Here is a 19,397-nt window from a genome sequence, read left to right on the forward strand (position 1 = left end):
TCTAACATAGCTATCTTATTAAATACTAATTGACTTCAAAATGAATCATTCTAATAAATATAAGACATCCACTGAATTGCTTTGAAAGCAGCACACCTGCTGATTTATTTATACCACCTGTGCTATACCAGAGGCCAGTACACTTTTTTGGTAAGGTGTCACATTACTGAATACTGTTGGCTTCTGGATGACTCAATTACTAGTTACTTGAGTCTGTCTTTGAAGTATAAAAATCACCATAGATAATGCTTAAAGGGATAAGTATGGCAATGTTCTGATAAAACTTAGAATAATAGAGGTGGTGGAGTATGTACTCAGCCTTCTGGAGGCTTTGGGCTCAATCCCCAGCACCAAAACAAAATAAAAATTTATTTACAAAAGTAGATGGAGGGTCAGGGATTTAGCTCAGTGGTTCTACCGCCTGCCTCACAAGCACAAGGACTGGAGCTCGATCCTGGTACCCCCCAAACAAACAAACAAATAAATAAATACATTGATGGAGACTGATACTTGGTCCATGGGTTTGCCGATCTTAGCATATACTAAGTATTTTATTTTATTTTAAATTTTATTTTTTGAGACAGGGTCTCACTATGTTGTTGAGACTGACCTGGAACTCACTATGTAGCCCAGGCTTGGTCTCAAACTCACAGCAATTCTCCTGCCTCAGCCTCCCAAGTGCTGGGATTACTGGTGTGTGCCACCATCTCTGGCCTGGATTTTAAAGTAAAGTGTAGACAGTAATTACACTACCTCCTCTTGAGCTTGGACCACTTTGCTCGTGTCTTATCATGTTGGGCCTCTTCTAATCAATCCATGTAAACAATCAATTTCCTACTATATATTTCGATATTTCCTAAAGTCTTTATAAAAAAGAGTGAGCTCAGTTTTTATCCAGCAAGTCAGTCATGGCTGAACTAAGTCCTTCCTCGTAACTGCTCAATGACATTTTTTGGCTAAATTAAGACCAGTAATGTGTATCGATCATTTACTGCTCTGCTAGGTGGTACTTATTAAGATATAGCTCCTGCCTGAGAGAAGTCCATGGTCTGTCAGAGAAATAGATATGTGCAAGATGTACATAGGCTTTACGAGTTTCAGCAGAGCTGTGGATGAAGTACAAGAGATAGTACAGTTAATTTCAGGGAGAGTAATGCGAAGTAATGTAGTCAGCTGGACTAAGGCTAAAAATGCTATGCTGGGGTGGTTTAAACAGCAAACATTTATTTCTCATGGTTCCAAAGACTGAAGAGTCTGAATTTTAGAGTTTGGTGAAGGTTTACTTCCCAGTTTATAGACAGCCATCTTGCTATGTTCTCACAGGGCTGAGAGAAAACTCATGTCTCTTAGAACTCTTTTTAAAGGAGACTAAACCCATTCATGGGGGCTTCCTTCTTATGACCTAAGTACCTTCCAAGCCCTCACCTCCAAATGCTATCACGCTGGGGATTCAGGTTTCAGTATACGAATTTTGTAGGGATGCAAACATGTAATCCCCAGAAACAGAAAGCTTCGCACGGAAGGTAACACTGATCAAGAATTGATAATGGCTAAGAGTTTTTCAAAGGAGAAGTTGGCAAAAGGCAGATTCTTGATATTTCAAGAGAAGATAATAAGTTCAATCTAACTGTACTTAAGAGTATGTGTGGCAGAATAGTGAGAGTCACTGATAAGGACTAGTTTTATGGTTTCTGTGTCAAGTTGGGAGCTTGACCTTCATCCAGCCAGCCAGGAAATAGCAGAGATTATAAAGCAAGGGCCATATGGTTATGACTGACTCACAGAAAGAATAGCCCTGTTCAGAGTGTGAAGGTAACTTGGAAGAGAAGAGCAGGAAAGTGGAGACTGAGCTGTAAATTGTGATAATCTAGATGAGAGTATAAAGCCCTAAAATAAGGCAGAGGCAGTGGGAATAAAAAAAGACACAGAATGGAAAGCTTTTTTTAGGGTGGAATAGCAGGATTCACTGAATGAACAGATTTTTTTTTTTTGAGACAGGCTCTCACTAGGTAACTCAGGCTGGTCTCAAACTCAGGCTGGCAATTCTCTTGCCTCAGCTTCTCAAATGCTAGGATTATATCTGTGCACTACCATGCCTGGCAGTAACTGAATGGACTGGAGATTAGAAAGAAGGAGGAGTTTTTGTAATTATTGGGTTCTATATTGTGGAGACAGGTTGGATTGAAACACCATGTACTGAGATGTAGGCTGCAAGAGGAAGGATACATTTTTAAAGGAAAATAATGTTTAGCTTATATATTGTAAAGTGCTAGGGGAACATCCAAGAAAGGTAATACAGAATGAGGACCAGTGAGACCCTATGCCTCTGGTGTCAGTCTCTAGAAATCTTGTGACCCTGAAAGATAGGTGCTGTTAGAGATATGGTAGATGCAGTTAGTGGTGACTAGGACAGGGGCAATGGCATTAGACTAATACACCCAAAGTAGCTTGGGTTTACAACACTGAGAGCTAATGGAGGTGAACTGAATCTCAGGTAAGTTTCTCTAGGGAGCATTTAAGACAGTAGGAGCCTGCAATGAACTGGAGCTTCTTGGGTAGTCTCTCTTGTCACTAGGCCTTCTCATTCTGGCTCACTTTGAAGAAGAACCAACACACAATTGAATTTTTAAACAATTGATTTCCTAATAAATAGTCTGAAAATACGTATATGTACTGAAAGTCTCTAGGCTATCCGTCTTTCTATCATATATACACACAAATGTAAAAGCATATTTCTATTTCTCTGAATAGAAATCTATCTTTAATAAGTATAATTGCACTATTCAAGCATTTAAAATCAAATGGATTTGTTCAAACTTTCAGATTCTCAAGTTGTTTTAGAGCTTACTCGAGGCAGTGCTGCAAAAAAGGAGAAATGATCTCAAAATCCCCTTGCCCTTTTTTGTGTCTCCTCTTCTTTCCTCTGTTGTCCCTTTTATCACTCCCTTAAGACACTCACCCCTGTCCTTCCTGCTTCCTTTTCTTTCTACCACAATCTATTCTTAGGAGAAAAATGTATCAGTTACTAATACTGCAGTATGAAATCTAAGTCGGTGGCTTCCCCCTCAGAGAAGGACTAACATTTGAAGAATTATGTCTGACTGTGGAATGAGACCTGATCCTGGTTAGATGAACTTTAATGATCTGGGAACAAGTACGCTGGGACTAGGGAACTAGAAAGCTCAGCTTTACTAACTTCATAATACTTAGGCAGCCTCCTACTCTGTTTCTTTCATAGGCTGGTCTTGGAATGCTAAATATATGCTTTCGTTCTATTCAATCCCTCTTCTAAAATCTGGGGAGACTTATGCTTTCTTTTGGAATTTCTTGCATCTTATATCATTAATTATTACTTATGTATGTTCCTCAGCTTTCCTAATGGATTTAAATTCCTTGAGGAAATAATGTGTCCCCAATTAAACTTTGTGTCCTACTAATAATATAAGACTTTACATAGTAAGTGCTCAATAATTGCTTATTGACGTAATGAATACTATTATCAATTATCGGGCTCAAAGAGAAATCTGAAGGTTTTCTTCAGTGAAAAATATCGGTTGGCCTTTGTGGAGATGGGAAGAGCTCTGAGGTTGGGGGTAGATGAGAAAGAGAGGAGGGAACGGAGAGACAAGAAGAATCAAGGAGTAACATGTTTATATCCTAGGACCCCTCAATGAATTATTTATTATTATTTGTTGTTGTTGTTGTTTTTGAGACAGGGTCTCACTATGTAGTTGAGTCTGACCTGGAACTCCCTATGTAGCCCAGGCTGGTCTTGAACTCCCAGTGATTCTCCTGCCTCAGCCTCCCGAGTGCTGGGATTACAGGCGTGAGCCACCATGCCCGGCTATGAATGTATTTATTATGTATCACTAACATGCACAATAAAAAAATTAAAGATAGCAGTTGTACTGTTATAAAAATATAATATGCATAAAATATTATGTTTTATGGGATTAATAATAACATTTTCTCTTCCTCTATTCTTTTTGACTTTATCAGTTGGATTAAGAATTACAAATGGGAGCAATGCAATAAATTGAAATCAACATCATGTTAGGCCAATTGGTTATATCCAGTTATGTCCCATTAAGCCCATAAGCTTATGAATTTCCTGAAGAAAGTCACTGTCATTTTAAATGCCTTGATAAATTATGTCAGCGCATAGGGTATTTATTCAGTGCAGCTGGTTTCTTGTAGTAATATTTTAGATTTTTTCCCTTGGAAGAAGTAGAAAGGAAAGAGAATCTTTCTAAAATCTTCTCATTTTTGTACTATGAAAAATTGTTCTCCGACTGTAACTTAGAGAACTGGCAGCAAGGTTTTCTTCTCTGTAGAAGGGACGCTTCCAGATTCTTGCACTGTGGGTTCCCAGCAACCAACCTGAAGACTGAGATGGCCAGGCCAGTGGAAAGGACCCCTCTGGGCAGCTCTTGCGTTAGCTGGAGGAAGAGTAATGGCAGAGAGAGAGGATCTGTGTCTTCCTTTTCTGCTTCCTGATGGTGCCTGATACAGGCAATGACAGCATAAGTCTAGGATGCTGGCTGCTCATTTCCATGAAAAAGAAAACCAAAACATGTATTTGGTTCCACTGTACAGGACTGAAAACTAGCGCAGTGACCACGTGCTGGCGGCTCCACCCTCCCTTTGCCCACTGTCCACTTCCGTTTCCGTCTCGCCCTCTCTCCCTCTCACAGTCTCCTTTCCCCGTGCTTACTCATTCGTATTCCATCCCATGATACGTGTAAATAAAGCTGCTTTCGAGACCAGGCTCCCCTGGCAATTTTTGAAAGAATTAGTGAATGATAGAGTCAGATGAACGCCTTCATCCCCAAATCTGGCTCTGGGTTTTGTTCTTAGCTCTAAGGCGATTCCTGTGCTCTGAGACCTGTTCCTTTCTGTCTCTTCCAAATTCAGGTCTTTGCTTCACTGTTGTGCCATTTTCTGGCATCTTTTCTCTCTCCTTCCGGTGTCAGTAAATCGGGTTCAGACGCCCCTATTGAATGCCCCTAGCTCTCCCGTGGCCCACATGTTCTTGCTAATGTCCTACCTCTATCTCTTCATAATAAAATTATGACTCAGGCCAGTCTCTGGTGCCTCTTTCTTTTTGTCTTCCCTTCCTCCTTCCCCGACACTGTCTTCCCTCTCAGCTCATCATTTCCCATTAGGAAACTTTCTGAAGCCAGGCTACTGCCTCACTATGCCGCTAACTTCTTGCTAAAAATAAGTCACCAATGACCTCTTGATTGCCAATCCTCTTGCCATAGTTCTACCTAATTTCTCTTTTGCATATAACACCATGGATTTTCCTTTGTTTTTTTTTTTTTTAACTTTTCCTTGATTTTGAGAGTCTTCACTTTTTCTCTCCCCTGAGAGTATTACTTTGTAGTCACGGACTGCGTTTATCTTTCTCTGCCTATTCCTTGAATATTAAACTACAAATTTCTCTGAGATCCTCCCTCAGTCTATTTCTCTTTTTCCACATCCTCACTGCGTCCATTTCCACATAGGTCCACTGCTGTTAAATCTGGCTTCCTAGTCCAACCTTCCTCTTGGACCCCACACTCCCTTTTGATGACAGATGAACACCTTATTCTGGGTATTCCACAGGCATTCATCAAGGAACATAGTCACCATTTCCTTTTCATTGGAAGAATTTTATAGCCTAAATTTCCTTTTCATTGGAAAGATTGCTTTCCCACTAACCAGCCAGGTCTCTGATAAGAAACCTGGAATGAATCTGTCATTCTCTTCTCACTTTGTCTTGCACGTTCACTGGCACTGACTTCTTTGGTCTGCTCTTAGCATCCCTCTTTTTACGCTATACATCTCTCTCCTCATCCATAACTTGCTTCTCTTAGATCAAGACCTGCTCATTTACAGTGGACTCTTGACTTATGAACTCAATTTGAGAGGGCAGGTTGTAACTCAGGTTGGTCAACTGAAGGCTCAGGCTCCTCTGTACAGCCTTCAAAGTTTCTCTCCTGTATACAGGCAGATCTCAGGGTCCTTAGAAAAACATTTGCCCAAGATTTCTCAATTAACCCCACACAGTAAAGAATGTTGTAATATTACTTCCATAACCTTTTAAGGGTTAAAATCTATACCTGAGACCATCTGGAAGCACAAGCAGCCGGCATTCAGGTCATAACCAGGTCATAAATTAAAACTAAAATAACTATCGTAACCAAAGTTGTTCCTGTGTCAGGCCGGTCATAACTGGAGGGTCCACTGTATTTTTATATGAATAGTATCATATAGGAAACATAACTTGTTTCCTATCTCTTTTTTCTTCATTATTTCCCATTTATTCATTGCCTCTTGATGGTGTCACTTACATATTTTTATTTTTTAAAATTAACCATTACATTATGTCATTCACATATAATTCTATTGTGGTTCATATTTTATCATGGTGCATATTTTAATTTAGGAGTAAGCCTCTGTGACAGTAGAGTTAGTAGGAGAAATAACATAAATGAGTGTGTCTATATTTCCTTTGAATGCTCTAAACTTACAGAATACAAAAAATAAAAGTATAAAAGGAAATTTTGTAGGCTGTTTACTCATACTGTTAAACGAAGTAACCAACTCAAAAAGCTATAACCAATGCTATTGAAAGTACAAAAGACATGGATGGGACAAAGACTAGTCTTTAGTTTCTCCACTGATGGAAAAATTGACTTGATTTCTAAAATCAGACACAATTATTCATAGGTAGCATTGACTTCCTATATATACAGATATGGTTGTCTTAGTCAATATTATAATTTACTTATGTATGAAAGAAAATTAATACTCATCATAGTGGTCAAAAACAAATTCTTGATAAAATCCTATATGTTATCTAATCATTAGTATTGCTGTGTGAAGTTGCTATGTAAATATTGTATAATGCTAATAATAGGTTTATTACCCTTAGAATATAAAATACTTCTAGCATATGGAGGAAAAAGAAACCACAACGAAAACATTGCACACTGATGTAGAAGAAATATACTGTACCAGGATAGTCAGAAAACCTGGTTTATAGTCTCAGTGATGAATCTAAATACTTTATTCCCTGAGGTTCAACAACTATATTTTTTCTCATTCTATGATTTTTTTGAAAATAAAATGTCTCTCTTTAATGTATGTGATCTTTTTATTTATTTATTTTTATTTTTTATTTTTTGTTTTTTTGAGACAGGGTCTCACTATGTAGCTGAGACTGGTCTCAAACACGCAGCAATCCTTCTGCTTCAGCCTCCCTAGTGCTGGGATTAAAGGAGTGCACCACTATGCCTGGCATCTTTTATTTATTTTAAAAGTAAATTATCATTGCTTAATTCACCAATTTTGTTGTATATTCCTTTTTCTAATTTTATGTATTTTTTAAAATTTAATTTATTGGTACATTCTAGGTAGACAGTACAGTTACATTCATTACTGGGATCTTGTACCTTTACATGACAGGTCTTGGTTCTCATTTTTTCCTCTTGTCCCTACCCTCCCTTCACCCTCTCATCCCCTCCCCATTTAAAAACACTTTAATTCCATTTTTACATTTTCTCATATTTTTTTCCTTTTCCCTTATTCCCCCTTCTGTATCCTTCTCACTGTCCTTACACCTTTGGTCCTTTTCTTCCTATTTGCTAAGTGTCCCATTAGGATCTTGAGTAATATTTTAGTTTTTCACACCAGAGATACTATTAGGTATTTGCATATGTGTGCCTTATTTATTTCACTAAGAAGTATATCCTCAAAATGTACCCATTTAACTATGAATAAATCTACTTTCTCATTCTTTATGGCTGAGTAGTATTCTATTTTGTAGAAAAAACACATCTTCTTTATCCATTTTCTAATTGATGGGCAGATCAGCTGTTTCCAACTTTTAGCTATTATAAACTGTGCCACTATAAACATGGGTGCGCATATATCACTGTGGTATGCTTCTTTTAATTCGTTTGGAAAGATACCCAGCAGAGGGATGCCTGGGTCAAATGGAACCTCTAATCCTAGTTCTTTGAGGTATCTCCTTATTGACTTCCATAGTGTTTGCACCAGTCTGCACTCCCACCAACAATGGAGAAGGTTTCCTTTCTCCCCACAACCCCGCCAACATTTGTTATTGTGTGATTTCTTGATAGCAGCCATTCTTTGTGGGGTGAGGTGAAATCTCAGTGTTGTTTTCATCTGCATCTCTTGAAAGACCAGTGATGTGGAACATTTTTTCATATATTTACTTGCTGCTTTTACTTCTTTGTTTGAGAAGTGTCTGTTCATTTCAGATGCCCACTTTAGAATGGGGTCTTTATATTTGGAGGGCTGGTTGTTTTGAGTTCTTTATATATTTTAGATAATAGTCCTTTGTCTGAGGAACAACTGGTAAAAAGTTTTCCCCACATTGTGGGTTGTCTCTTAGTTCTGTTGATGGTTTCTTTTGCAGTGCAGAAGCTTTTTAATAAGATGAGATCCCAGTTGTTGATTTTATCTGCTAGACTTTCCCACATTGTAGATTGTCTCTTCTGCTGATGGTTTCTTTTGCAGTGCAGAAGCTTTTTAATAAGATGAGATCCCAGTTGTTGATTCTATCTGCTAGTTCCCATGCTACTGAGGATTTGTTCATAAAGTCTTTTCCTATGCCAATGTCTTCAAGAGTTCTGTCTAACTTCTCTTCCAGCAAGTTTAGTGTTTTTGTTTTTATGTTTAGATCTTTAATCCCCTTGAATTTTAATTTAGTGCATGGTGACAGATAAGGGTCTAATTTTAATCTGTGACTTCACCCTCTCATCCCCTCCCCATTTAAAAACACTTTAATTCCATTTTTACATTTTCTCATATTTTTTTCCTTTTCCCTTATTCCCCCTTCTGTATCCTTCTCACTGTCCTTACACCTTTGGTCCTTTTCTTCCTATTTGCTAAGTGTCCCATTAGGAAGGTAGCTGAGTGCATCTGGAGTTGTTTTTGTGTCTTCCAGTCTGTTCCACTGATTCTCAGGTCTGCTTCTTTGCCAGTACCATGCTGTTTTATCACAGTGGCTTTGTATTATAGTTTCAAATTGGGAATTGTTATACCTGCTGGCATGTGTCTGCTGCCTAGTATGGCTTTTGCTAATCTAGGTCTCTTCTGGTTCCAAATGAATTTTTGGATTCTTCTTTCTAGTTCTGTGAAGTATAGTGTTGGAATTTCAATTGGTATTGCATTGAATCTGTATAGCAGTTTTGGTAGTATGGCCATTTTCAGTATGTTGATTCTTCCTACCCAGGAGCAGGGGACATCTTTCCCCTTTTTCTAATTTTAATTTTATAAGTATAATTTCAATATACATAATGACCACATTCATCATAGGGAATTTGTATCTGAACATGATGTATCTTGACTCCTCTTATTTTTTTCCTGTTCCCCACCTCTCCCTTCAATCTTTCTTCCTCTCCTTATTTATGAAAGCCCCATTTCCATATTTTCTTTCTTTTCTCATTTTATCCCCCCCACTTCCCCCTTTCTTTTGAACATCTTTTTCTTACTTAATCTAGTATACATTTTGGCCCTTCTTTTATCATGTTATTCCCTAAGGAATGACATTCTAGAAGTAAATTCTGACACCTGTATGACATGGGGCGAATCATTTTTGTTTCTTACGATTCCCATTTCTTTATCTATAAAACAAGAATATTCTTCGTGCTCTAAAGCACACAATCACAGCAGGCGAAAATATTGCTGGGCAATGCCATACCAGCAGGCATTAGACTAAGCTCTGAGAGGGTTTACTTGGAACCGAATAGAAAAGCCTGAATTCCACCTTCACAGAAGTGCAGCCCAAGCTCAATGGGTTCCCAAGTTCTACAACCTTGAAATGCAAATTAAAGCCTTCAGTTTAAATACTTGCAAAGCATTCTTGTTCCCCAGGAGGTATCTCTCAAGAAGGGCTCCTGAGCAGTAATGCTTGGAAGGCACTGGTTGTCAAGCCCTCTGACAGTGGCAGAATCTTTCACACCCAAATAGGAGAAATTGTGACTCTCCCTGCTTGGAAAATGCTAAGTCTGAATACAAGGGATAATGCACAGGATAATTAGCGTTCATCCAGAATAGACATGAGCTCAGACTTGAAGAGCTTGTCTATAATATATGCCAGATTCTGGGCAACAAATTATGAGGAAAGTGTTCAGAAATGAAAACCAAAGTTTTGGAATGGTGTGCTGCCTGGTTGGCAATTCTTAGCTTATGCATTCATGTTCTGGGAATGCTGCACTGGGTATGTTTTCCTCTACTCAAATTGCAGCTGTTAGAGCAGAATGATTAACATATCTGCTCATCCAGTTGTGTGCAGAAGCCCTGGACGTCCCCCTAGACTCCCATTCTGTACTTTTTCTATGGTGAACCCCTGGATGGAGCTGAGGCCACCCACTTCTTCAAGGCCGGAGCAGAGATGTGCAGACCTGTGGGCAGGCTTATGTTTTAACATTGATTTTTCAAAGCAACATAACAAATACCTGAGCGTCCCCTGTGAATCACCAGGGTTTCCTTTGGTTCACTCACAGTTCAATTCTGAGTTAGTTTTCTCCCAGAGCTCATTGTCCTCTGTCCAGAGGCAACCCTTAGCATGAATTTGGTGTTTATCCTGCCATTTAAGTTTGTTTCTTGATACAGTCGTAGAGTTGGAAGCTGGGTTAGGATCTAATCTTATTTTGTTTTTATTTTACAAAGGATGACATTAAAGCCTAGAGGACTTGGATCCTCCAAAGTTGTCTTTTTCTGTTGTGCCCTGTGCTTTATTAAGTTCAACCTGCAGATGATTATAATAGACCCCAACCCACTGTGAATTTGTTCAGTAGCTACTATTTTCTTATTTACAGAGATAAAAAGAAAAAAGAGAAAAAGTAAGAAAACAAGCAAAAGTGGCATAATTTAATTTCTCTTATCAGGAATGTGATATTTATACAACTGAAATAGAAAACAATACAAGACAGTGGAAAGAAGGACCATTTTTCTCTTTCCTCCACTCTCTTAAGCTCATTGTCTGGAGCTCTTTAAATTTGACAGACACAAGACAGATGAACAAGAGGAGCACAAGTAAGCGTATTAAGGTGCAGCACACATAATGCACAGGAACACTCCATGACGAATAATGCAGAGGGGCAGAGAGCACTGTGAGCTTGTGCATCATCCTAACCAAAAGAAAAATACATTTGCAGATGGTGACAAGACAAAGGAAAAGGACTTTGGGCTTCTAGGGTAGCAAATTAGGGGAAAGCGAATATATGGAAGAACTAGCACAACACAAGGACTACATAAATCTGGCACTGTCTCTGGGCTGGGACTAGGGCTGTCTTCAGTGATTAACTCTATGCTTCCTAGTAGAGAGGTGGGTGCGACTTTAAACATTTATGTTTTGCTTTTAGGCAAATAAGGAGAGGGTGGAGAGCTTTTCTTGGATCAGCTTTTCTTATGTGTCAACTGCCCTTAGCTCAAAATAGTATGCAAAAGTGACATATTTCGGGGCGGGATGTAGAAGAGGATTGCAGGTTCAATTCTATACAACTGGGGCCAAGCGTAGGAGAGTCAGAAGGTACTGTACACTCTCTAGCAGGGGAGAATGAGTACTGACTGGATATCAAAACTTTACAGGGAGAGACCAGCTTTTCCTGAGATATTGTGAAGGGGTTGATTTGAGAGCCTGAGGCAGAACAAAGAGGAAGGAGAAATGGGGAGTTGGGAAAGGAAGTAGGGGGAGGCCAGGGTATAACTGGTCGAGGAGAGAGTTTGTGCAGGCTCTGTAGATCAGATGAAAAAGCTTTCTCCCATCAAACTGGCAATAATCTAATTTTTCAATCAGAATATCTAATAAATGGTGATTGTTCAGGAAAGGAAATGAGCATTCAAATTTGTAAAAAAAAAAGTATTTGGAGAAAAGGTTTTCTCAAAAGACTTAAATATATATGTTCATTAACCTAGCAAATAGCCGTGAGATTTATAACAGAAAAAAGGAAATATATTTCCCTAAAGGCCATTAGATTGTGTGTGTTCTATATTTGAAATAGTGTTATAGTCACAGTCAAATACATGCTCTGATCATAGTATAATAAATAAAAAATAAGCAGCATCTCACATGGTAAACCAAACATACAGCCTTTGTTTTTTTTTTGTTAAAAATCTATACACATAGAAAAAAAGACTGGGAGAATGTATCAGTAACTAGTATGATATCTCTCAGAGGTAGAATTACATCTTCTATTTATTTTCTTCTCTTTGGTTGTTCATATTTTCTAAAGTTCCTTTCCATGTACATGTTTGCTTTTATAATAGGAGAGAGAGTTATAGAAATTGCACACCATAACAAATTGTGCATTTGTTTAAATAATCTGAAATTGTGTTCATCCAGAAGATTGATGACATTTTCATTTATAAACAAGGTTAATTGTGCTTATTCTAAATTGTGGTGTAATGTTGCAGTGATCAAAATTCCTACATGGTTATATGATGACAAAGAAAACAAATAGTCCCATACTCACAAGAGGTAGAGATTAATTTATAAGGCTGCAGGACTCAAGACTCCAAGGCTGAGTGAATTGCTTTAAGAAAACTATGCTTCACAGAGCACTTTGGCAAAGAAACATTCTCGCTCTTCAGATGATATACCTGAAGCGTAGACTAATATCAGTTAGCTTCTGCCTTTGATAAACTGATTCTCAAATGCTTGTTTCTTTCTCAAAATGACATATGTGCAAGCAAAAACTAAAAACAATAGTGTTCATTGTCTGAGACCAGGTCTTTTTCCGTTCTTCCTAGTGGGGAATGGGGGACTGAGGGTCTTTCTCTAGCGTTGAAGTTCTCTAGTTGTGTTGTTGTAACGAAAGTTGATATTCAAGTTGCCATGTTCCACAGAGGATCAGACTAAGGGAATGTACAGTTTTACCTCCATTTGTACCAAAGGTTGTGTTTTGGAACCGCCAAAAAATTACTGTAGGGCTGACAACCTAAACTAAGAGAAATAAGTGCTCTGACTTACGTGCTAGTACTTAATAACAATAAAAATATACATACATCAAATATAGAGTTAATTAGCCCTTTTAGAATGTGTGTGTGTGTGTGTGTGTGTGTGTGTGTGTGTGTGTGTGTGTGAATGTCTGTGTGCAGAATCAAATGCAATAGAACAGCTTCAATGGCAGAGGACAGTGAATGATGACACACAGCCCTGGTCAGAATTTGTCAGAAACCCTGTGTAGAAAAGGATAAAAAACTACTGACTGCATTGATTCACCTTTTTAAAGCTACAAAACGCAAATAAATTCAAAAGAGGGGGCTTTGAAAGGACAAATGTCCATACTGGCTCACAATTCAAGTGAACAATTAGCTTAGTCCCAGGAAAAAAAAAGAGAGCACAGTTGTTCCCACAGAGTGTTTGCCTAGCTCCTGATAATGGTCAAGAAAACTGACATGGCTTTCCTTTTTTAAAAGCAAAACACTTTTCTTCCTGTTTCATTATATATCATACATTTAAATAAAATCTAGAGATTTTAAGTCCTGACAATTTGCTTTTGAAATTATAAACTTTGTGAATTAGATGCCAGACAATATCAGACAATTTTTGTAGAAGCTAAGCACTATATGGCATTTGGATTTAGTGAGGGTTGGGATGATAGGACAGGCAGTCAAAAGGTGTTTTCAGCTGAGATTAGGAAAGCAGTCAAATGAGATGGCAAGTGATTGCTATTAGTATTTTTATATCAACTGTCTTATTGACCTTTGCCACTTCAATTGCCAGCCTCAAAGTGTGTTAGTTTTGTTATAGCTGATTACATTTTCAAGATTTCTAGTATTAGGAAATGGAGAGAAAAAGCCATGAAAATTTTCTGGCCTGATTGCATTCCTTATAGCAAAGACTAAACAAAAAATGAAGAAAATAAACCCTTCTCCATCTCACATCTTTCATGCCCTGCATGCAGATCTCCCTGGAAGTTCTGGCACAAAAGCATCCATGCCTGGGAGTAGTACATGGGTGTGTACAGACACCTACACAAGGTGGTGGGAAAATGCACAATCTAGATTCATTCCCAGGATGCTGATGTAGAGGAGGGGCATTATTTCTTGAGCCTTCATTTGAAAGAGTTGATATCTGAGTTAAGGAGTTACAATAATGCTGAACCTTGTGTGTGTGTGTGTGTGTGTGTGTGTGTGTGTGTAGTTCAGTGTCCTTGCAGGCCAGGATGAAGAAAATGAGTCTCCAGAGCCTACCTGGGCTGATGGCTTGGCCACCACTGCCTCCTCCAAAGTTGCCACCACTCTTGGACCATCACTGAGCACCTCTGGTGACATGAGAACCAGAACTCCAAATCCAATTTGGACACCAGAGATGGAAAATTTATTGTACAAAGGTAAGAAATATCTTCCAACGAACTGCCATATTTCCCATGAGAGGAAGGCACAGAGAAGATGGTCTCTTAAATCTCATCCATTAAGGCTGTAAACAAGGAAGACAAAGATATTTTTCGCTGACTTATATGTAGAATCTGAAACCAGATGGCTGTAGAATAAATTTGATAATAAAATTTTTAAATTCTTATTTTAGTTTGAATACCTTTACAGAAGATTGTGTTGTCCTGTTTCCAGCTGTTCCCTGTTTTCTTACACATGCCCTTCCCTTGATCATATAAAAAGAAAGAAAATACTGAAATTCAGATTCTGATTCCATTAGCAAGTTTTCCATGGAGCTGATACATACAGAAAAGACATCATTATATACATTGTTTTGTAAAATATTTAAGAAAGATAATATCCATGTCCTCAAGAACCTTAGATTGTCTTGAAAACAAGACATACATTAGTCATTATTTATTTTGTTTTTAAGAACAGAAGTAATATGTTTGTTCCTTTCCATTTTGCCTAAAGAGGCTTTGTAGGAGATGTAGATTTAGAGGTCAGTTTTTGAAAATGATTAATCATTATTAATCATGATGTTGGTAATATCAATAAATACTACTATTTATCATAATAATTGATAAATGATTCAAGATATACTCTAAGTCTGGGGAAATGGAGGAAGGGCTGGTTCTGCTATAGAGAGGTGAAACTTATGACATATGAACTATCTCACAAAAGTCTTACATAGCAATTATCTACTTGGTCTTTTGTTCTAGACATTCTCTCCTTGGAATCACATCCTCACATAGGAAATAGGAATCAAGGCAATATGGAGTGTTGTTCTATAAAAATGGATTTAACAAATGAGCAGCTCTGTGATTAAAGGAGCCTCATTACCACAATACGGTTCTCTTTTGCTTTCCTATAATAGTTGCATTTTTGAAGTTTATTTATAAACTGACATAAGAAGTCATGTCATATTTTAGTGTTCTGTAAGAGCTGTCCTTCAATAAAGAATAGAGGCTCCTTTTACTTTTTCAGTATCTTAAAAGGTTTTCCTTTTTTAATAGGCACAGTGTAATCATAATGGTATTTTCTGTGAACCAGCTAGAATGGATGTGTCCAGAAGGCTGAAGCCATTGTCTCTCTACTATTAAGTTGGGTTTTAAATAAAACCCCACAGTAAATGAAAGTAATCTTATCTTTCTTCTGTCAGTGAATCCCCACAAAAATCTCAGTCAGTGACATTTTATAATGCTTTCAGGAAGATATGCATTTCAATGCTATTTCATGAAGATCAGAAGCTTTTGTTTCCTAAGGAGTGAATATCTAATAGTAGAGTGTCAAATGGTGGGCAGAATATTTTGAGTATTATGAATTATTTCACTAATTTTCTTAATTGATCTGTTAGTATGCATAGGAAAAAAATTACTTAAATAACTTCATAAAGCTTTTATAATGCATCACTTCAGTAACATTTTTTCCCTCTGGTAATATTGTGTATCTTTTTCTCACCCTAGATCAGAGATGTCTGGAACCCTTGAAGCCTGGGAACTGCGGTGACTATGTGGTTCGATGGTATTATGACAAACAGGTCAACTCCTGTGCCCGCTTTTGGTTCAGTGGCTGTAATGGCTCAGGAAATCGATTCAACAGTGAAAAGGAATGTGAAGATGTCTGCATGAAGGAGTGAGCAAGTAAACTTACCTGTCTCTATCAAAAATCTAGAAAGAACACAATGCAAAGGAAGCACCATATTGGCGTGTGTACTAAGCATTTATAATTTATAAGTATACTTGAAACTGCAATGTAGGTACATTAACTCCTACACAGATGAGAGAGCTAAGAATCTGACAAATTTAGTAGCTCGTCACCTGTCACCTAACTAAAAGATGGTGGAACTGGGAATTTGGACTCAGGACTGTTTAACTTCTGTATACAGCTCTGTTTCACAGCCTGCAGTGTGATTCTGATGCCTGTTAATTCCTATTGGCTGTATTATGTTGTCTCAAACCCCACCCTGCACATGTCCCCTCTCCCCTGTCACTCTCACTACCCTGTCAATAGCAAAAGGCAACTGGTGGAGGAGAACTTAGGTTTGAAGATCAAAGGGCTGTGTGTGCGCCTGAATGCTGAGTTAGGAGGGGTTATCGTTAGGGTAGGTCTTTGCCACAGTTGCCCTAAAAGTGATAGCAGAAAGAAACTGATCTGAGTCAAAATTACTTAGGTCAATGCATTCTAAACTGTCCCTTCCCAATCCTCCAATATGTCTGGTAACAAAGCCATCATTGTGTGATTAAACTTTATATTTAAATAAAACCAATTTTTTGTATTCTTCCTTCAAATATGTGAGTGGGACTTTTGAGTTTGTTGGAGATAGAATTAGAAGGCACTTTGCAGTCAACAGCCACATAAATCCCACATCTACTCTTGAGCAAAGCATTTTAAAGATAGGACTTACCCTGAAAATGAGCCACCAATTGGGGGCTTTTTGACGGGTTGGGTCCGTCATCTTATAATGATTTCGTGATATGAAGTCGGACTATTAGTCCTGAGCTGAGCTCAGACAGCATTTGTCTGTATCATCTCACAGGACATTGTTTTCCATTCAGGCTTGTGGCTCATTCAAGTTCAACTCCTTAAAAATGTGTTTCTAGAGTGGCAATCTTAGCAAAAATATTACAATTTTATGGAGAAAGCAAATTTTTATTATGTAATATCTGATGCTACAAAAGAATATATGCAACGTGATTGTAAATTTTTAAATGTGAGAATGAAATAAACACCAGTGAACTCATCACCTAGAGAATGAACCTTTTTTGTGTGTGTGAGTGTGTGTGTGTGAGTGTGTGTGTGTGTACCAGGGTTTGAACTCGTGACCTTGTGCTTGCAACTCAGGTGGCAGAACCACTGAGCTAAATCCCTGGCCCAAGAATGAATCAAATTTTGCTGATTCTATTGCAGTTCCTGTGTGTTCCTTTCCACCACAGACCCCTGCTCTAGATTTTCTAATTTGAACTCTTTGTTGCTATTGGTTCTTATGTGTAATTTTACATGTAAAACTACACTTGATCCCTATGGATCACTAAACAATAGGTATTTAGTCTTGATTATTTTAGAGCTTTTTAAAAATGGTGCTGTACTCTAGTATTCTGCAACTTGCTATTTTCATTAAATATTATAAATAATTCATGTGTTTTCCCAGAGTAATGTATTCCTAGTTTATTAGGTTTTTGATCTTTAGAAAATTTGTGTCAAAATTTGCTAGATCATTACATTATTGCTTATATATATTTACTTTCACAGTTGTATGATATTTGTGTGAATATACACAATATTTAACCATTACTATGATCAACACGATTTTTTTTTACTGTTTTACCAGTGTTGTGATGAATGCTTTTATTCATATGTCTGCGAGCACACCCTTGTGTCTCTCTAGGGTGTATAGCCAAAAGTAACTTCTGGGTGGCAGGGTTTGTAAATATTCAAAGCTTGTATATAGTATGTATACTGATTTTTTTCCCCAAAGTGTTTGAACCAATTTATTATAAATTTTCACCAGCTGGGCATAAAAATTACTATTGCTTGATATTCTAGTTGATACTTAGTATTATCAGACTTCTTAATTTTGCTAAGATGAGTGCAAAATGTGTCTTGTGTTAAGATAGTGTTCCCTGGTGACAACTTATCATGCTTCCATCTGTGGAGCTGCCTCTATGAAATACGTGTTTATAACTGTGGAAGATTTTAAAAATTTTAATACTTTCCTTACTGAATCCTTGGAGTTCGTATGTACTGCAAATTCTAGCTCTTTGCTCTGTATCTACGTTGCTAATATTATTGGAGCGTGTCTGTTTACCTCTCAGCTCCCTTTTGCCTTCCCCTGCTTCCTTGGAATTGTCTTAAGTTTAATGGCTGGTGCCTTTTGTTCCTTGTTTTTGTTGTCAGCTTCTCAGCTACCTTTCTTGGAAGGAAAATTTCCCCAGGACAAAAATCACTGAGTACTGGCATTACCTCTCTAGACTCCCATCTTTGTGCCTGGTAATTCCTTACGATTCTATTAGCTGGTTGGTGATATCTCAAAATTTGCTTAACTTACTTTTTATTATCCTTGGGTTAAAAGTGTGAGCAACATAAAAAGGTCTCTACTATATTTTTGTTGTTATGGTGGGATGAAGGGATTTGAGTATCATTTTACTTCCTGGAAGGCCTGAAATTCACATAAACTATGTATCAATTACCATACATTGTTGGAAAGTAGAAAGACCCTTTGGAATATGTAGGCTGCTATATTGACAGGAACAGAAGTATTAATATTACTTTTTAAACCTTCCCATAATTTTACCTTCCCACCCCTCAAAAAATTTGATACACAAAATGTTGCAATGTTGATGTGGGCATTTGTTCCTTTGAAACATTCTTTTCCTGTTTCTGGTGGCTAACCAAATGGTATTACCCCAAGGACACTCAGAAGTCCTCTTCACTCGTGGTGCCTTTTTATCCCTATCACTTATGTCAAACACTGAGGACCCAAAGCTCTTGGCTTTGTCTCCATTCCACATACTGATCACAAGCTGAGCTGCTTAGCACTTTATTGGGCATAGCTGCATTCATTTCTTTTGCTGCTATAACACAGATTTGCTGGGCTTAGACATCAAAGTATATTATTTTAAAGTTATATAGTTCCAAAGCCTGATGTAGGCCCCATTCAGCTAAAATCAAAGTATCTGTGGGCCTGTGTTTTTTTCTAGGGGACCTGGGAGAAAATCCATTTTCTTGCCTTTTCCAACATCTGAAGGCCACTCACATTCCTTGGCTTGTGGCCCCTTCCTTTGTTTTTAAGTCCAACAACAGCAGGTCAGGTGTCTCTCATGCTTCTGTCCTCTGGTTCTCTGACTAGAGTCAGGAAAGGTTCTTTCTTTTTTTGCTTTTAAGGACTCATGCAAAAAGATGGGATCCAGGTGAGTTATCCAGGATAAACTTCCTACCTCTGGGTCATTCTCCTCTTACATCAAGGTGTGACTTCACTTTAGCCACATAAGGTAGCATATTCA

At 37.9% G+C, this 19,397-nt stretch overlaps 1 protein-coding gene across 2 annotated transcripts in view; it reads left to right on the forward strand.

The window, feature by feature from the left end:
* Col28a1 (collagen type XXVIII alpha 1 chain) overlaps nucleotides 1-17,150 on the forward strand; it is a 197,379-nt gene extending 180,229 nt beyond the window's left edge. For both annotated transcript variants that reach the window (XM_033758283.1, XM_033758285.1), the window contains exons 34-35: nucleotides 14,165-14,354; nucleotides 15,861-17,150. In XM_033758283.1, coding sequence (XP_033614174.1) covers nucleotides 14,165-14,354; nucleotides 15,861-16,033 — 363 coding nt within the window. In that variant the 3' untranslated portion in view covers nucleotides 16,034-17,150. The remainder of the gene's footprint in view (nucleotides 1-14,164; nucleotides 14,355-15,860) is intronic.
* Nucleotides 17,151-19,397: the final 2,247 nt, after the last annotated feature.

The sequence above is a fragment of the Fukomys damarensis genome, unplaced genomic scaffold, assembly GCF_012274545.1.
Source record: "Fukomys damarensis isolate Sample0158 unplaced genomic scaffold, DMR_v1.0_HiC HiC_scaffold_4, whole genome shotgun sequence".
In the NCBI taxonomy this organism is placed as follows: domain Eukaryota; kingdom Metazoa; phylum Chordata; class Mammalia; order Rodentia; family Bathyergidae; genus Fukomys; species Fukomys damarensis.